The sequence below is a fragment of the Garra rufa genome, chromosome 22 (genome assembly GCF_049309525.1).
Source record: "Garra rufa chromosome 22, GarRuf1.0, whole genome shotgun sequence".
Lineage (NCBI taxonomy): Eukaryota > Metazoa > Chordata > Actinopteri > Cypriniformes > Cyprinidae > Garra > Garra rufa.
In genome coordinates this window covers 3,651,475-3,667,660 of record NC_133382.1, presented here as the reverse complement: position 1 = coordinate 3,667,660, position 16,186 = coordinate 3,651,475, and the positions used below count along the sequence as shown (strand labels likewise).

General features: G+C 26.8%; 1 protein-coding gene across 1 annotated transcript in view; it reads left to right on the top strand.

The window, feature by feature from the left end:
• The window catches only part of lmf1 (lipase maturation factor 1), a 53,978-nt gene that overhangs the window by 1,389 nt on the left and 36,403 nt on the right, over window positions 1-16,186 (top strand). The window contains exons 3-4 of the mRNA XM_073828668.1: window positions 2,955-2,965; window positions 9,547-9,695. Of these exons, the coding sequence (XP_073684769.1) occupies window positions 2,955-2,965; window positions 9,547-9,695 (160 nt within the window). The remainder of the gene's footprint in view (window positions 1-2,954; window positions 2,966-9,546; window positions 9,696-16,186) is intronic.

The window sequence follows — 16,186 nt, the reverse complement described above, 5'->3', positions numbered from 1 at the left end:
GTATATCATCATTTTGACTTTTGGTATTTTTAAGTCACAATTTTGACTGTCTCATAATCTCATAATTTTTCATAGCTTGTGTATGAGACTTGGTGTATCTCATAATTATGCCGTTTATGTCATATTTTAGGCTGTCTCAGAGTTATGAATTAATATGTCATAATTTTGACACTTTATGTTTGACTCATAATTATGACTTAGCATCTCAAACGTTTAACTTTTTGTCTAACAAATGACTTAGTTTCTCAAAATTTAGAATTTTTGTCATGAATTGACAATGCATAATTTGTCTGTTTTAAATATGACTTAGCATCTCATAATTCTAACTTATTTTGACTTTATATCTCTTTGACATGTCAAAAACTGACACTGTTTGTATGACTTATGACTTAATGACTTTAATAATGACTTTTTATCTCAAATTTATCACTCCGTATTTCATAATTTTGACCTTTTGTCTTAATTTGACTTAACTTTTACTTTGTATCTATGACTTAGCTTGTCATAATTATGACTTTTTATCTCATAAGTATGACTAAGTGCATCTCAGAATTTTAATGCAGAATTATGATTTTTTTGTCATAATTTTGACCTTTTTTTCATTATTATGTCTTATCTCATAATTTTGATTTATGTAATAATTGGACTTTTTTTCATTATGACTTTTTATCTCATAAGTATGACTGTATGTCATATTTTTGACTTATATTTTAAGTAATAATTTTGACTGTCTCATCTCATAATTATGCATTTTATACAATAATTTTGGACTCTTATGTCATAATTATGTCATTTTTTGAATGTTTGTCTCATAATTATTTAGTATCTCAAACTTTTAACTTTTAACTTTTTGTCTAATAATTATGACTTTCAATATTTTGAATTTTTGCCATAAATTGGCAAAATGCATAATTTGTCTAATCTCATAAATATGACTTAATATCTCATAATTTCAACCTTTTGTCATATTGACTTATAACTTTTACTTTTTATCTATGACTTAATGTGTCATAATTGACTTTTTATCTCATAAGTATGACTTAGTTTATCTCATAATTATTCTTTTTTTATGTCATAATTTTGGCTTTTTATCTCCAAGTTATGAATTGTCACATAATTTTGATTTATGTCAACATTTTAGCTTTCATTTCTTTATGACAATTTCTTATCTCATAAATATAACTTAGTATCTCATAATTTTGACTTTGTCAATATATCTCTTTATGACAGTATGTCATTTTCTTTTTATCTATGACTTAGTGTGTTATAATTATGACTTCTTATCTCATAATTATCACTCAGTGTCTCATAATTTCAACTTTTTGTCATAATTTGACATACTTATGACATAAGTATGACTTTGTGTATCTGTCATAATTTTTACTTTGTGTCTCATTATGACTTATCTCATAATTTAGATTTATGTAATAATTTGACTTATGTAATAATTTGTGTTATAATTATGACTTCTAATATCATAATTATGATTGAGTGTCTCATAATTTTCACTTTTTGTCATAATTTGACTGACATAATTATGACTTTTTATCTTAAAGTATGACTTGGTGTATCTCATAATTATGCATTATGCATTCAGAGTTATGAATTAGTATGTCATAATTTGAGATTTTATCACTTTGACATACAGTATGTCATAACTTTTACTGTTTGTACGACTTATTGAATTTAATAATGACTCAGTATCTCATAATTTTGACTTTTTGTCATGATTTAGTATTTCATAATTATGCATTTTATGCCAGAATTATGACTTAGTATCTCATAATTGACATTTTGTCTCTTTATGACATAGTATGTCGTAACTTTTACTGGTTGTGTGACTTAGTGTGTCATAATTATGACTTTTTATCTCATAATTATAACTCAATATCTCATAATTTTGACTTTTTGTCCTGACTTAGTATCTCATAATTATGCATTTTATGCCAGAATTATGACTTAGTATCTCATAATTGACATTTTGTCTCTTTATGACATAGTATGTCATAACTTTTACTGATTGTATGATTAGCGTATCATAATTATGACTTTTTATCTCATAATGACTCAGTATCTCGTAATTTTGACTTTTTGTCCTTACTTAGTGTCTCATAATTATAACTCAATATCTCATAATTTTGACTTTTTGTCCTGACTTAGTATCTCATAATTATGCATTTTATGCCAGAATTATGACTTAGTATCTCATAATTGACATTTTGTCTCTTTATGACATAGTATGTCGTAACTTTTACTGGTTGTGTGACTTAGTGTGTCATAATTATGACTTTTTATCTCATAATTATTACTCAGTATCTCGTAATTTTGACTTTTTGTCATGACTTAGTATCTCATAATTATGCATTTTATGCCAGAATTATGACTTAGTATCTCATAATTGACATTTTGTCTCTTTATGACATAGTATGTCATAACTTTTACTGATTGTATGATTAGCGTATCATAATTATGACTTTTTATCTCATAATGACTCAGTATCTCGTAATTTTGACTTTTTGTCACGATTTAATATCTCATAATTATGCATTTTATGTCAGAATTATGACTCAGTATCTCATAATTTTGACTTTTTGTCCTTACTTAGTGTCTCATAATTATAACTCAATATCTCATAATTTTGACTTTTTGTCCTGACTTAGTATCTCATAATTATGCATTTTATGCCAGAATTATGACTTAGTATCTCATAATTGACATTTTGTCTCTTTATGACATAGTATGTCATAACTTTTACTGATTGTGTGACTTATTGAATTTAATAATGACTCAGAGTCTCATAATTATGACTTTTATCTCATAATTGTGACTCAGTATCTGGTAATTTTGACTTTTTATCTCATAATTACAATTTACCAACTTTTTTTTTGTCTTATGTATTCCCTACTTGAAAATGACTTTAAATCTGATATATTTCTCTGTTTCCTTTTTTCCAGGTACTCTTTTGGTGAGTAATCCTCTCTCACTTTGTTTGTAAAATAAAGTCACGCACTTTTGATTTCTAGTAGCAGTATTCTCATAGACGTGAGTTTTTAACAAATCATTGCAACAGAAGGATAAATCAGGGCCCTCTTCTCCCAGAATTCCCTACAGTGTTTAGATTTTTGATTTGGGATCTCCACGAGTGTGACCGACAGAGGCTTTGAAGCCAAATGGGTTCAGTAAGACGTGGAGCGCGCCAAGTCGCAGTGGGGAGATGAGCGTTTATGCTGGCTGATTCATCTGAACTCTTACCCCAGTGTTTTACCTCATCCCACTAACCACATCTGTGATCGTTCCATCCCACCAAAATCCAAATTCTCCAGATAAACAAGAAAGCCACAAATGGCCTCAATTGGCCAATCAGGATTTCATTTAAGCCCATTGTTGAATGGAAGACAAGAACATGTTTTTTGATTTATATTTGAATATTTCTTTTGTGTTTTACACCGGTTTTGTCATTTAAAGCCTTTCCTGGTTTTAGGGATCAATCCAAGTGCATGTAACAGTGTAATGTCTTCTAATGGTTTTCAGATGATTATAAATCTTTTTCCATTTTTCAAAAGAGTACGAAACTACAGCGATATGGATCGATGCATCGATCAAATGACTAACAATATGATGCAATATGTTAAAAAAAATACATGCAGTCAAACTTTATTTAAAATGTATTCAAACACCTTCAAGATTTTTCACATTATCACAGTTTATTCGCTATAGTTTAGAAAATAGTAATAAAATATGAAAAGAACTGTGTCAGATCAAATTTATATATGATAATGTCAGATAACTGTGATAGAAAGGTATGTAATGGATTACAATCAATCAGGTCAAAGTGTCTTTTTGGCAATTCAGATATGAACTCACAATTGCAAGATACAAATTTAAAATTCAGTTTTTTTATTTATTTATTTATTTTAATTCTGCATATCTCAGAATTCAGTTTTTCTTTTTTCTCACAACTCTATTTTTACCTTATAATTCTAGGGAAAATTTTTCATTTTAGTTTTAGTAATTTTGTTGTTTTTGTCATTTTTACTAGTTTTTGTTAAGATAATAAGATTTTATTTGTATATCTTCTGTTTTCATTTCAGGTTTAGTTAAAGTTTCAGCTAATTTTATTGTGTTTTTGTAATTTTTACTAGTTTTTGTTAATATTTTTAATTATTTTTTTATTTTTATATATTGTTCATTTTAATTACATTTTTTTAAAATAGTTTTTGTTAATATTTTAAGTGACTTTTTTTTATATATCTTCTATATATATCTTTTTATAAGTTTGAGTAATTACGTTGTTTCCTGTTTTTTGTTTTATTTTATTTTGTTCATTTTTTTAAATTAGTTTTTATTTTATATTATATTATATTTTGATTTTAATTTTAGTTTGGTTGTAATAATTTTGTTGTGCCTTTGTCGTTTTGATTTGTTTTTCTTTTTGTAATTCGTCGTTTTGATTTGTTTTTCTTTTTGTAATTCTTTTTGTAATTCTGTTATTTTTTTTCCCCCGTTCTGTATATCTCAGAATTGAGAATTCAGATTGTTTTTTTTTCTTGCAATTTTTTTTTTAACCTTTTTTCACCTTTATAATTCTAAGAAAAAGTTTCCATTGTAGTTTTTGTTTTGTTTTTGTGATTTTTACTAGTTTGTGTTAATATTTTTAATTAGATTTTTAAATATTTATGTTTTCATTTTAAGTTTAGTTAAATGTTTGTAATTTTGTAAATTAGTAATTTGTTGAAAATATTTGTTAATATTTTCAATTAGAATTTATATTTATCTTTTCTGTTTTCATTTTACGTTTTGTTGCTTTTGTCATTTTTGTTCATTTTTGTTAATAGTTTGTATTAGATTTTGAAAATATTTTTTTTCATTTTATGTTTAGTTAAATTTGAGTAAATTTGTTGTGGTTTTACATTTTAAATTAATTTTTGTTAACATTTTAAATTAGAATTTATTTTTATATTTTGCTTACATTTTAATTTTTGTTAATTTCAGTAATTTTTTGTTTTTGCAATTTGTTAAAAAAATATATTTGCTAAAAAAAATATTTGTTAATATTTTAAATTTATTTTATATTTTGCTTTAATTTTAATTTGGTTAAAAGTTGAGTAATTTTGTTGTTTTTGTAATTTTTTTCTTAAATATTTGTTAATTTTTTTAAATTTATTTTTATATTTTGCTTTAATTTTAATTTTGTTAAAAGTTGAGTAATTTTGTTGTTTTTGTAATGTTTACTAGTTTTTGTTAATATTTTTACATTTTTAATTTTCTTTTCTGTTTTCATTTTATGTTACATTTTTTTCTTTTTGTTAATATTTTCAATTAGAATGTATGTTTATCTTTTCTGTTTTCATTTTAAAAATGAAACAGAATTAATTTTTCATATTAAATTGATCTCATCTTGGCATGTTTTGAGGTATTGGCAAATATTGCATTGGCTAAACAAGAGAATCCATTTAACTTAGTCATATTTTTCTGAACGGTAACTTGAGTTTGAGTGTTAAATTGGTAATCTGTTTTAATTTTATTTGGATAGGAGTGCCATGCGAAAACTCCTGTTGAGTGCAGTTAGCAGTAAACTAAATTAAGCACAAAGAGAACATGGCTGCGTCTCAAATATGCAGAATCTTCTGTTCTGGTTTTGTAGCTTTTAGTAGTTTGTGTTAATATTTAAAATAAAAAATCATTTGTTTTCATTTTAAGTGTAGTGATATATATATCATATTTTAAATTTGAATTTATTTTTATATTTTTATATTTTCTGTTTTTATTTTAAATTGGTTAATATTTCAGCAATGTTGTTGTGCTTTTGTAATTTGTATTAACTTTGGTTAATATTTTGAATTAGAATTTATTTTTATGTTTTGGTTTTACATTTTAATTTTTGTTAAAATTTCAGAAATTTTGTTGTTTTTGTAATTTAAAAAAAATATTTGTTAATTTTTTTATTTATTTTTATATTTTGCTTTAATTTTAATTTTGTTAAAAGTTGAGTAATTTTGTTGTTTTTGTAATTTTTACTAGTTTTTGTTAATATTTTTACATTTTTAATTTTCTTTTCTGTTTTCATTTTCTGTTATTTTTTTTTCTTTTGGTTAATATTTTCAATTAGAATGTATGTTTATCTTTTCTGTTTTCATTTTAAAAATGAAACAGAATTAATTTTTCATATTAAATTGATCTCATCGTGGCATGTTTTGAGGTATTGGCAAATATTGCATTGGCTAAACAAGAGAATCCATTTAACTTAGTCATATTTTTCTGAACGGTAACTTGAGTTTGAGTGTTAAATTGGTAATCTGTTTTAATTTTATTTGGATAGGAGTGCCATGTGAAAACTCCTGTTGAGTGCAGTTAGCAGTAAACTAAATTAAGCGCAAAGAGAACATGGCTGCGTCTCAAATATGCAGAATCTTCTGTTCTTCTCCCAAGACTCAAATGCAATCAGCGGAGCTGCAGACGTAATGAATTATTCAGACCCAAACCAAATAATTGTGTCTAGAAATCTGATTAGGGGGTGTAAAAATAGCAGCGAGATACTGGAGCGATTCTCTCCTGTGTGTATGATACTTTAGAGAGATAAAAGCGAGCACCTCCAACCTCTGTCACGCTCCAATCGCTCGTTCCTGCCCACTTTCCAGCGTGAGCCGCACACAAACCACCTACAGGCTTTACACGAGTAAACAGAGCTCCGCGACGCTCGCCATGCTCCTCGAAAGGCCATTTCTTTCCCAGAGAGACTTGAGGGTGAAATCACAGCGTTTGTGCCATAAATTCTGCCTCCAAGCTGCTCGCGAGTGGTTATTGCTAAACGTTTTGATTGCGTCTCGGTGATTCAGTGCGCTTGAGGTCAGGCGAAATCTGTAAACGCTCCGTTCTCTGTGTAACGCCGTGTGGCCGTGCTTTCTTCTCTCTGTACATCGATACCCATGTTCTGCGGCTCTCAGGATTTCGCATGGATCCACTCCCTCAGGAGAAGTTTACATGGCAGTCGTTTAGAAATTCGAAGCACATTCTCTTTGCTTTAAAGCTGCTCGATGGCAGGAAAAACACACACACACACACACACACACACACACGGATGGTGTTGAATGCCAAGTCAAATACAAAAGAGAATATTTGATTATTCAGTGCCTGGAGCACCTGCTTTACAACATCGAAAACTATAACTATAAAGTTGTAATAATCATTTTAGTTAGAAGAGATTAGGGAAGTCCACAGCACAATATTGTTGGAGTCAGTGTTTTTGCAGAACAAAATATGTTGAAGTAGAATTTATTTGTAATATTTTAGTTTTTTCCCAGCAATTTTGTTGTGTTTTTGTAATTTTTATGAAGCGTTTTTGTCATTATTTTTTTTTATATTTTGAAGTAGAATTTATTATTTATTTTTATTTTTTTCCCAGCAATTTTGTTGCGCTTTTGTAATTTTTATGAAGCGTTTAAAACAGCAAAACTGCAAAACAAGATAATTTGAAGTAGAATTTATTTTAAATTTACATTTTTTTTCAGCAATTTTTTTTTTTACTAATTTTTGTTAATATTTTGAATTTAGATTTTTAACTATTTTGTGTTTTCATTTTAGTTAAGTTAAATTTTAGTAATTATGTTGTTTTTGTAATTTTTTGAAAAATTGTTAATATTTTAAATTAGATTTTGTTTATTTTTTCTGTTTTCATTTTAAGTTGTTTTTGTAATTTTTATTAATTTGTTAATATTTTGTATAATTTTTTAAAATATATTTTTTCATTTTAAGTTTAGTTAAATTTTAGTAATTTTGTTGTTTTTGTAATTTTTTCAATTAGAATTAATTTTATATTTTCTGTTTTATTTTAAGTGTAGTTAACATTTCAGCAGTTTTCTTTTTGTAATTTGTATTAATTTTTGTTGGTATTTTGTATTAGATTTTAAAAATATATATTTTTTTCATTTAAGATTTGGTTAAATATTAGTAATTTTGTTGTTTTTGTAATTTTTTTTTATCAATTTGTTAATATTTTAAATTATAATTTATTTGTATATTTTGCGTTCATTTTAATTTTAGTTAAAATTTCAGTAATTTAGTTGTTGTAATTTTTTACTAATTTTTGTTAATATTTTGAATTAGATTTTTTAAATATTTTCTGTTTTCATTTTAAGTTTAGTTAAATTTTAGTAATTTTGTTGTTGTATTTTTTATCAATTTGTTAATATTTTATTATTATTTTTATATTTTGCTTTCATTTTAATTTTAGTTAAAACTTCAGTAATTTTGTTGGTTTTGTAATTTTTACTAGTTTTTGTTAATATTTTGAGTTAGATTTTTAAAATATTTTCTATTTTCTTTTTAAGTTTAGTTAAATTTGAGTATTTTTGTTGTTTTTGTAATTTTTAAATTTCTTTTAATTAGAATTTCTTTCTATATTTTCTGTTTTCAGTTTAAGTTTTGTTAAATTTTAGTAATTTTGTTGTGTTGTAATTTTTACATTTTGTTAATATTTTGAATTAGAATTAGTTTTCATTTTAATTTTAGTTAAATTTTTTTTTTTTTTTGTCATTTTATTTATTTTCGAGAACATTTTGAATTAGGTTTTATTTTTATATTGTATTTTTATTTTAGTTGAAGTTATAATTTAATGTTTAATGATTTTAAATTAGATTTTTTTTAAAGTCTGTTTTAATTTTAATTTTAGTTAATTTATTTGTTTTGCCAATTTTAATAGTTTTGTTAATATTTTAAAGTAAAAACTTATTTTAATATTGTATTTTTATTTTAGTTACTTATAATTTAATGTTTTTGTCATTTTGATTACCTTTTTTATTTTTATATTTTCTGTTTTTATTTGAATTTTAGTTAAGGTTGTAGTCATATTTTATTTTCGTATTTTAGCTTTTTTTTCTTTTTAAATTAGTTTTTGTTAATATTTTAGATTAGTTTTTTAGGATTTAATTTTAGTTAAAGTTTTAGTAATTTTTATGTTTGTGTGTGTGTTTTAGCTATTTTTAGTTATTTCAATACTTAAACCAAACAAAAATAAAAATAGTTGCTTCAACAACTTTTGACAATAAGTTTATTTTTTATTTGTTTTATTTTGATTAATGTTTATTGTATTTCAAATAAATGAACAAAGCCTTTTGTAATGTAATTTATTATTTAACAAAAATATACAGCATTGCTATAAAAAAACATATTTATTTTATTTTTTTTGTGACCTGCTCTCTGGTCCAGTGAAATGGCAAAATAAACTGCATCCAAATGCATCCCATTAGCGATATACATCTGCTGATGATAAAACATCATAAGTGCGTTTTGAAGCCTCTCAGACTCATGTCTCTGACTAACAAATCTCCTCTAACTGGAGGCTGAAATCCTAGAATATTACAGATTTATTAGGCAGAATCAAACACGAGAAACTGAGATAGGACAGCATGTGGAATCATTCAGATTTCATAAGCAGCTCTTTTGTAGTGTTTTGATGGTCTTGCTGGTTTTGTTTTTCTGCAATAACATTTATTTTCCACTCCTAGCGAGCTATTTCGTCAGCGTTTGTGTTTTTTTTTGTGCGTGCAGGTTGGGAAAGCCAGCTCCTGGAAAGCGGTTTCCTGGGGATCTTCCTGTGTCCGCTCTGGAGTTTGTCCCCGCTGCCGCGCCGCTGCCCGCCGTCGCTGGTTTCCATCTGGACCTTCCGCTGGCTCATAGTTCGCATCATGCTGGGTGCGGTCAGTACGCTTACATGCACATTTATGCCTTTTCCTGCTCGCCTCCAGTCATATATGTCACAGGACCAGGGGAAAGTACATGTGCGCCGCTAATGCGCACATTAAACGCCGTCAGACGACTTCTGTCTGGATTTTTTATGGCTTGTGTGACTGGCCCATAACTATTGTCTGCCAAAGTACGGAGGTTGCCATGTAGATGAAAATGTTTTTCCAATTAGCGCCGTAAATGAGGAGGAATGGGGAAGGCGAGCTGCACGTTCGGTTAAAGCGGGCCAACAATATAATTGCCTTTAAGTGCTTACAACTGTAAAAACCCTGCAGCCGTTTCCCCTCAGACACACCAGGAATAAAAAGGCCTTTGCGGATCCAGAAATGAACGAGCTGTTTTTAATAGCATGGTAATGATTATCTCTCGCTCAAGGTGTCTCCTCAGATTTCTCTGCGCTTATTGAGCGCTGATGGAAATAAAGGGGTGTCATTTAGGTCTCTCTCGGTCTCTGGTTGGTTTTTCGTTCGCAATGAAGTCATTAAAACTGATTGGGATTGTTGATGTTGTTTCTCTATTAGCAAGACTTTTATTTACAGGCTTATTTATAACAGGCTGTTTCTTTGGAGGCTTGTTTCTGCCACGGGATCATTTATATTTTGTTAATGTTTTGAATTAGGTTTTCAAAATATTTTTGTTTTTAATTTAAGTTTAGTTACATTTTAGTAATTTAGTATGTTTTTGAACATTTTTGTTAATATTTTTAGTTAGATTTTTAAAATATTGTCTGTTTTCATTTTAAGTTAAGTTAAATTTTAGTAATTTTGTTGTTTTAAGTTTAGTTAAATTTTGGGAATTTTGTATATATTTTTTTTATTTATTTTTTTTTTACAATTTTTGTTAATATTTTTAGTTAGAGTTTTAAAAAATATATATTTTCTGTTTTCAATTCAAGTTTAGTTAATTTTAGTTTTTTTGTAATTTTTTGTTAGATTTTTAAAATATTTTCTCTTTTCAATTTAAGTTTAGTTCAATTTGAGTAATTTTGTTGTTTTTGTAATTTTTGTTAATATTTTTAGTTAGATTTTTAATAAAGATATTTTCTGTTTTCAATTCAAGTTTAGTTAAATTTTAGTTTTTTCGTAATTTTTTTGTTAGATTTTTAAAATATTTTCTCTTTTCAATTTAAGTTTAGTTAAATTTTAGTAATTTTGTTGTTTTTGTAATTTTTGTTACTATTTTTTTGTTAGATTTTTAAAATATTTTCTGTTTTCATTTTAAGTTTAACTAAAGTTTCAGTAATTTCGTTGTTTTTGTCATTTTTACTAGAATTTGTTAATATTTGAATTACAATTTATTTTTACATTTTTCATTTTAAGTTTAGTTCAAGTTTCAATCATTGTGTTGTGCTTTTCTTTAATTTATTTAAAATTAAAATCATTTAATTTAATAATTAAATAATTTTATTAATTTGATTTAAAATTGAATTAAAATAATGATTATCTCGCTCAAGGTGTCTCCTCAGATTTCTCTGCGCTTATTGAGCGCTGATGGAAATAAAGGGGTGTCATTTAGGTCTCTCTCGGTCTCTGATTGGTTTTCGATTGCAATGAAATCATTAAAACTGATTGGGATTGTTGATGTTGTTTCTCTATTAGCAAGACTTTATTCATGAAGATGAAGTGGATTTAAGCTAGTTTATTTGCAATATGCAGGCTTTAACAGCTGTTTCTTTGGAGGCTTGTTTCTGCCACGGGATCATTTATATTTTGTTAATGTTTTGAATTAGATTTTTTATATATTTCTGTTTTCAATTTGAGTTTAGTTACATTTTAGTAATTTAGTAAGTTTTTGAACATTTTTGTTAATATTTTTAGTTAGGTTTTTAAAATATTTTCTGTTTTCATTTTAAGTTAAGTTAAATTTGAGTAATTTTGTTGTTTTAGGTTTAAGTTTAGTTAAATTTTGTATTTTATTTTATTTTTTTACAATTTTTGTAAATATTTTTAGTTAGATTTTTAATAAAGATATTTTCTGTTTTCAATTCAAGTTTAGTTAATTTTAGTTTTTTTGTAATTTTTTGTTAGATTTTTAAAATATTTTCTCTTTTCAATTTAAGTTTAGTTCAATTTGAGTAATTTTGTTGTTTTTGTAATTTTGTTACTATTTTTAGTTAGATTTTTAATAAAGATATTTTCTGTTTTCAATTCAAGTTTAGTTAAATTTGAGTTTTTTTTGTAATTTTTTGTTAGATTTTTAAAATATTTTCTGTTTTCAATTTAAGTTTAGTAAAATTTGAGTAATTTTGTTGTTTTTGTAATTTTTGTTACTATTTTTTGTTAGATTTTTTTAAAATATTTTCTGTTTTCATTTTAAGTTTAACTAAAGTTTCAGTAATTTCGTTGTTTTTGTCATTTTTACTAGAATTTGTTAATATTTGAATTACAATTTATTTTTACATTTTTCATTTTAAGTTTAGTTCAAGTTTCAATCATTGTGTTGTGCTTTTCTTTAATTTATTTAAAATTAAAATCATTTAATTTAATAATTAAATAATTTGATTAATTTGATTTAAAATTGAATTAAAATAATGATTATCTCTCGCTCAAGGTGTCTCCTCAGATTTCTCTGCGCTTATTGAGCGCTGATGGAAATAAAGGGGTGTCATTTAGGTCTCTCTCGGTCTCTGATTGGTTTTCGTTCGCAATGAAGTCATTAAAACTGATTGGGATTGTTGATGTTGTTTCTCTATTAGAAAGACATTTATTCATGAAGTGGATTTAAGCTAGTTTACTTGCAATATGCAGGCTTTAACAGGCTGTGTCCAGGGACGATTGTTTCTGCCACAAGATATAACAATAAAAAAGAAAGTTGTGAATTTTTTTCTTTTCTTGCAATTTTGACTATATCTCCCGGTCCAGAATTGTGATATACAAACTCAGTTTTCAATTCTGAGACAAAGGGTATTTTTTTATTCCATGACAGAATCAAAGACTCTGAATTGTGGAAAATTATCAGTTTATTTTTTTTTTTAGAATTTTTTTATTTATTTATTTATTTATTTATTTTTACTAAATTCTGTGTTTATTTCTTACAATTTCGGGCTTATATCTCACAATTCTTTCTTTCTTTCTTTCTTTCTTTCTTTACAATTCTGAGTTTCTTGCAATTGTTTTTTTTCATTATTATTATTATTATTTTTTTTTTTTTGAAATTCTTTTTTTTCTCTCATAATTTAGGGTTTATATCTCACAATTTCTCTGTTTATTTCTCACAGTTTTGGGTTCATATCTCACATTTCTGATTTTTATTTTAATAATTTTCAGCTGGTTTCTTACAATTCCGAGTTTTTTAGCAATTCTGATTTTATTTTTTGCAATTCATAATTTTATTTAGCAATTCTGTTTCTTTCAGTTCTGATTTTTTTTTTTTTTTTTTGAAATTCTGTTTATTTCTCATAATTTAGGGTATATTTCTCACAATTTTGGGCTTATATCTCACAATTCTTACTTACAAAAAAAAACAATTCTGAGTTTGTTTCTTAACATTCTCTTTTTATTAATTATTATGATTATTATTTAGAAATTCTGTTTATGTCTCACAATTTTGGGTTTATATCTCACATTTCTGACTTTTTTTTAGCAATCTGAGTTTATTTTTTGCAATGCAGGATTTTTTTTTTTTAGCAATTCTGAGTTTCTGATTATTTATTTATTAATTTATTTTTTAGAAATTCTGTTTATTTCTCATAATTTTGGGTTTATATCACATTTTTTTCTGAATTGTAAGTTGATTTATCTAAATTTTTGGTTTATATCTTACAAATATGGATTTATTTTTACTTTTTTTTTTTTTTTTACAATTTTGAGTTTTTTTTTTTTTTTTTACAATTCTGAGTTTATTTCTTGCAATTAAAAAATAGTCTTTAGCAAATCTGAGTTTATTTCTCACAATTTTGGTTTTATCTCAATTTAGTTTTTTCCTCTGAATTGTAAGTTGGTTTATCTAAATTTTTTGAATATAACTTTTTTTAAAACAATTCGGAGTTTACTTCTTGCAATCAATTTTATTCTCCACAATTATTATTATTATTATTTATATATATATATATATATATATATATATATATATATCTCACAAAGTTTATTTCTCACAATTTTGTGTATATCTCGCAATTCTGATTATTACTGTAATATTACATTTTATTTTTATATTTTCTGTTTTTACTTTAATATTAGTTGACGTTTAGTAATTAAAAAAAAAATGTTTAGTTAGTAATATTTTTTTTATTAGTTTATTTACTTTTAGTTATTTTAGTACTTTGAGTTAAACTGAGAGAAAATGAGAAATGTTCCCTTGTATCTGAAATAAAATATGTTTTAGAATATTTTATATTAGGTAACGTTTATTACATTTCAGGTAATAGCAATGTTTTGTCTAATGGTTTTAGTTTTAGTTACCTATAATAACCCTGTCTTGTAGTTGCTGGATGGTCTTTCTTAACTTCCAAACATCTGTGGAGGTCTGTTACACAAGCGCATGCTTTAATTCGCCAAGTGCTTGCTTTTTTGCCGTTTTAACAGTGCAATTAAATCAAAAGTGTTGTGGCAAAACATTCATTAGCACCAACGCTTTGCAGTAATTTGCTGCGCTCGCCAAATGACCAGAGCGCTGTTTAGCATTTCACAAGTTGTTCTCTCTTCCGAGAAGCGCTGTAGGAAACGCCAGCGGTTTTGTGAATGTAGTCGACTCAAGGTCTGAGCTGGAATCGGTGGCCAAGCTGTCGTTCACCATCATTTCTTTTCTTCTTTTTTTCCGCTTCTCAGCAAGGGAGGTTTTTCAGCACACATCAAAGCGGCCCTCCGAACCCTTCAGACTGCAGGCTTGGGTTTCCGACTGGACTCGCGGTTCACACGATTCCCCGGGCTCTGAGCATTTATTATCTGTTAGAGGGTTATTTTTGATGTCAGAAGAGATTTGCTTGGCGTTTGCCGGGAATCTTTCACTTAGCGACTGAAGTTCACACGTTCCATCAGGAGTCAAAGCGCTGGTGTTGGAAATGTTCTCAAGCGTCCCGTCCATCTGTTCATATTCATTAGCCGGCCGCCTTGAAGATTTCTTTGGAGTTTGCAGCCGTTGCTTATAAAGTCACTAAATAAAGTTGCCTAAATAGTATTGTTAATACAGACTAGATCTCTCTCTCTCTCTCTCTCTCTCTCTCTCTCTCTATATATATATATATATATGTGACCCTGGACCACAAAACCAGTCTTAAGTTGCTGGGGTATATTTGTAGCAATAGCCAAAAATACATTGCATGGGTCAAAATTTTTGATTTTTCTTTTATGCCAAAAATCATTAAGAAATTAAATAAAGTTCATGTTCCATGAAGATTTTTTGTAAAATTCCTACTGTAAACATATCAAAATGTAATTTTTGATTTGTAATATGCATTGTTAAGAACCTAATTTGGACAACTTTAAAGGTGATTTTCTCAGTATTTTTGATTTTTTTGCATCCTCAGATTTCTGATTTCAAATAGATGTATCTCAGCCAAATATTGTCCTATCCTAACAAACATACATCAATAGAAAGCTTATTTATTGAGCTTTCATATGATGTATAAATCTCAGTTTTGTCAAATTTAACCTTATGACTGGTTTTGTGGTCCAGGGTCATATATATAATATATATATATATATATATATATATATATATATATATACAGTTGCAATCGTCTTGCATGTTCGACCCCCTTGACATGCAAGACATTTTGTTCCAGATAATTTGTTTTTCTAAAAACAAATCTACAAAGGCATTAGGGCACTATCAGATAAAGTATTTTAATACACATTTGAGTAATTCTGAGAACATAAATTGATAAATAATGAAAAAAAAAAATCAAATTGGCTCTAAACGTTCATGTTCAAAATTATTCAACCCCCAAAAGTAAAATTTGGCGCAGAATCTTTTATTATTTAAAACCACCAATAAACGCTATTTGAAAGTGTTTAGAAGCGTTGACCACCTCTCTACTGCAATCTTGGACCATTCCTCGGCTGAAAAAGCTTTTAGATCATGGATAATCTTTTCACTTTGCCACTGCTTTCTTCAAATTCAACCAACTATTTTCATTAGCCGGCCGCCTTGAAGATTTCTTTGGAGTTTGCAGCCGTTGCTTATAAAGTCACTAAATAAAGTTGGCTAAATAGTATTGTTAATACAGACTAGATCTATCTATATATCTATATATCTATATACCTCAGCTGAAAAAGCTTTTAGATCACGGATAATCTTTGGTTTTCACTTTGCCACTGCTTTCTTCAAGTTCAACCAAATATTTTCAATGAGAATTAAATCTGGAGACTGAACAGGCCACTCAAGAACATTCTGTGACTGATCCTTGAACCAAGCAGAAGTAGATTTGTTTGTTTACTTTGGGATGATTGTCCTGCAGGAAAGTGCATTGATCATCATCTTCGGTCTTTGCACCAAAGGCATCACA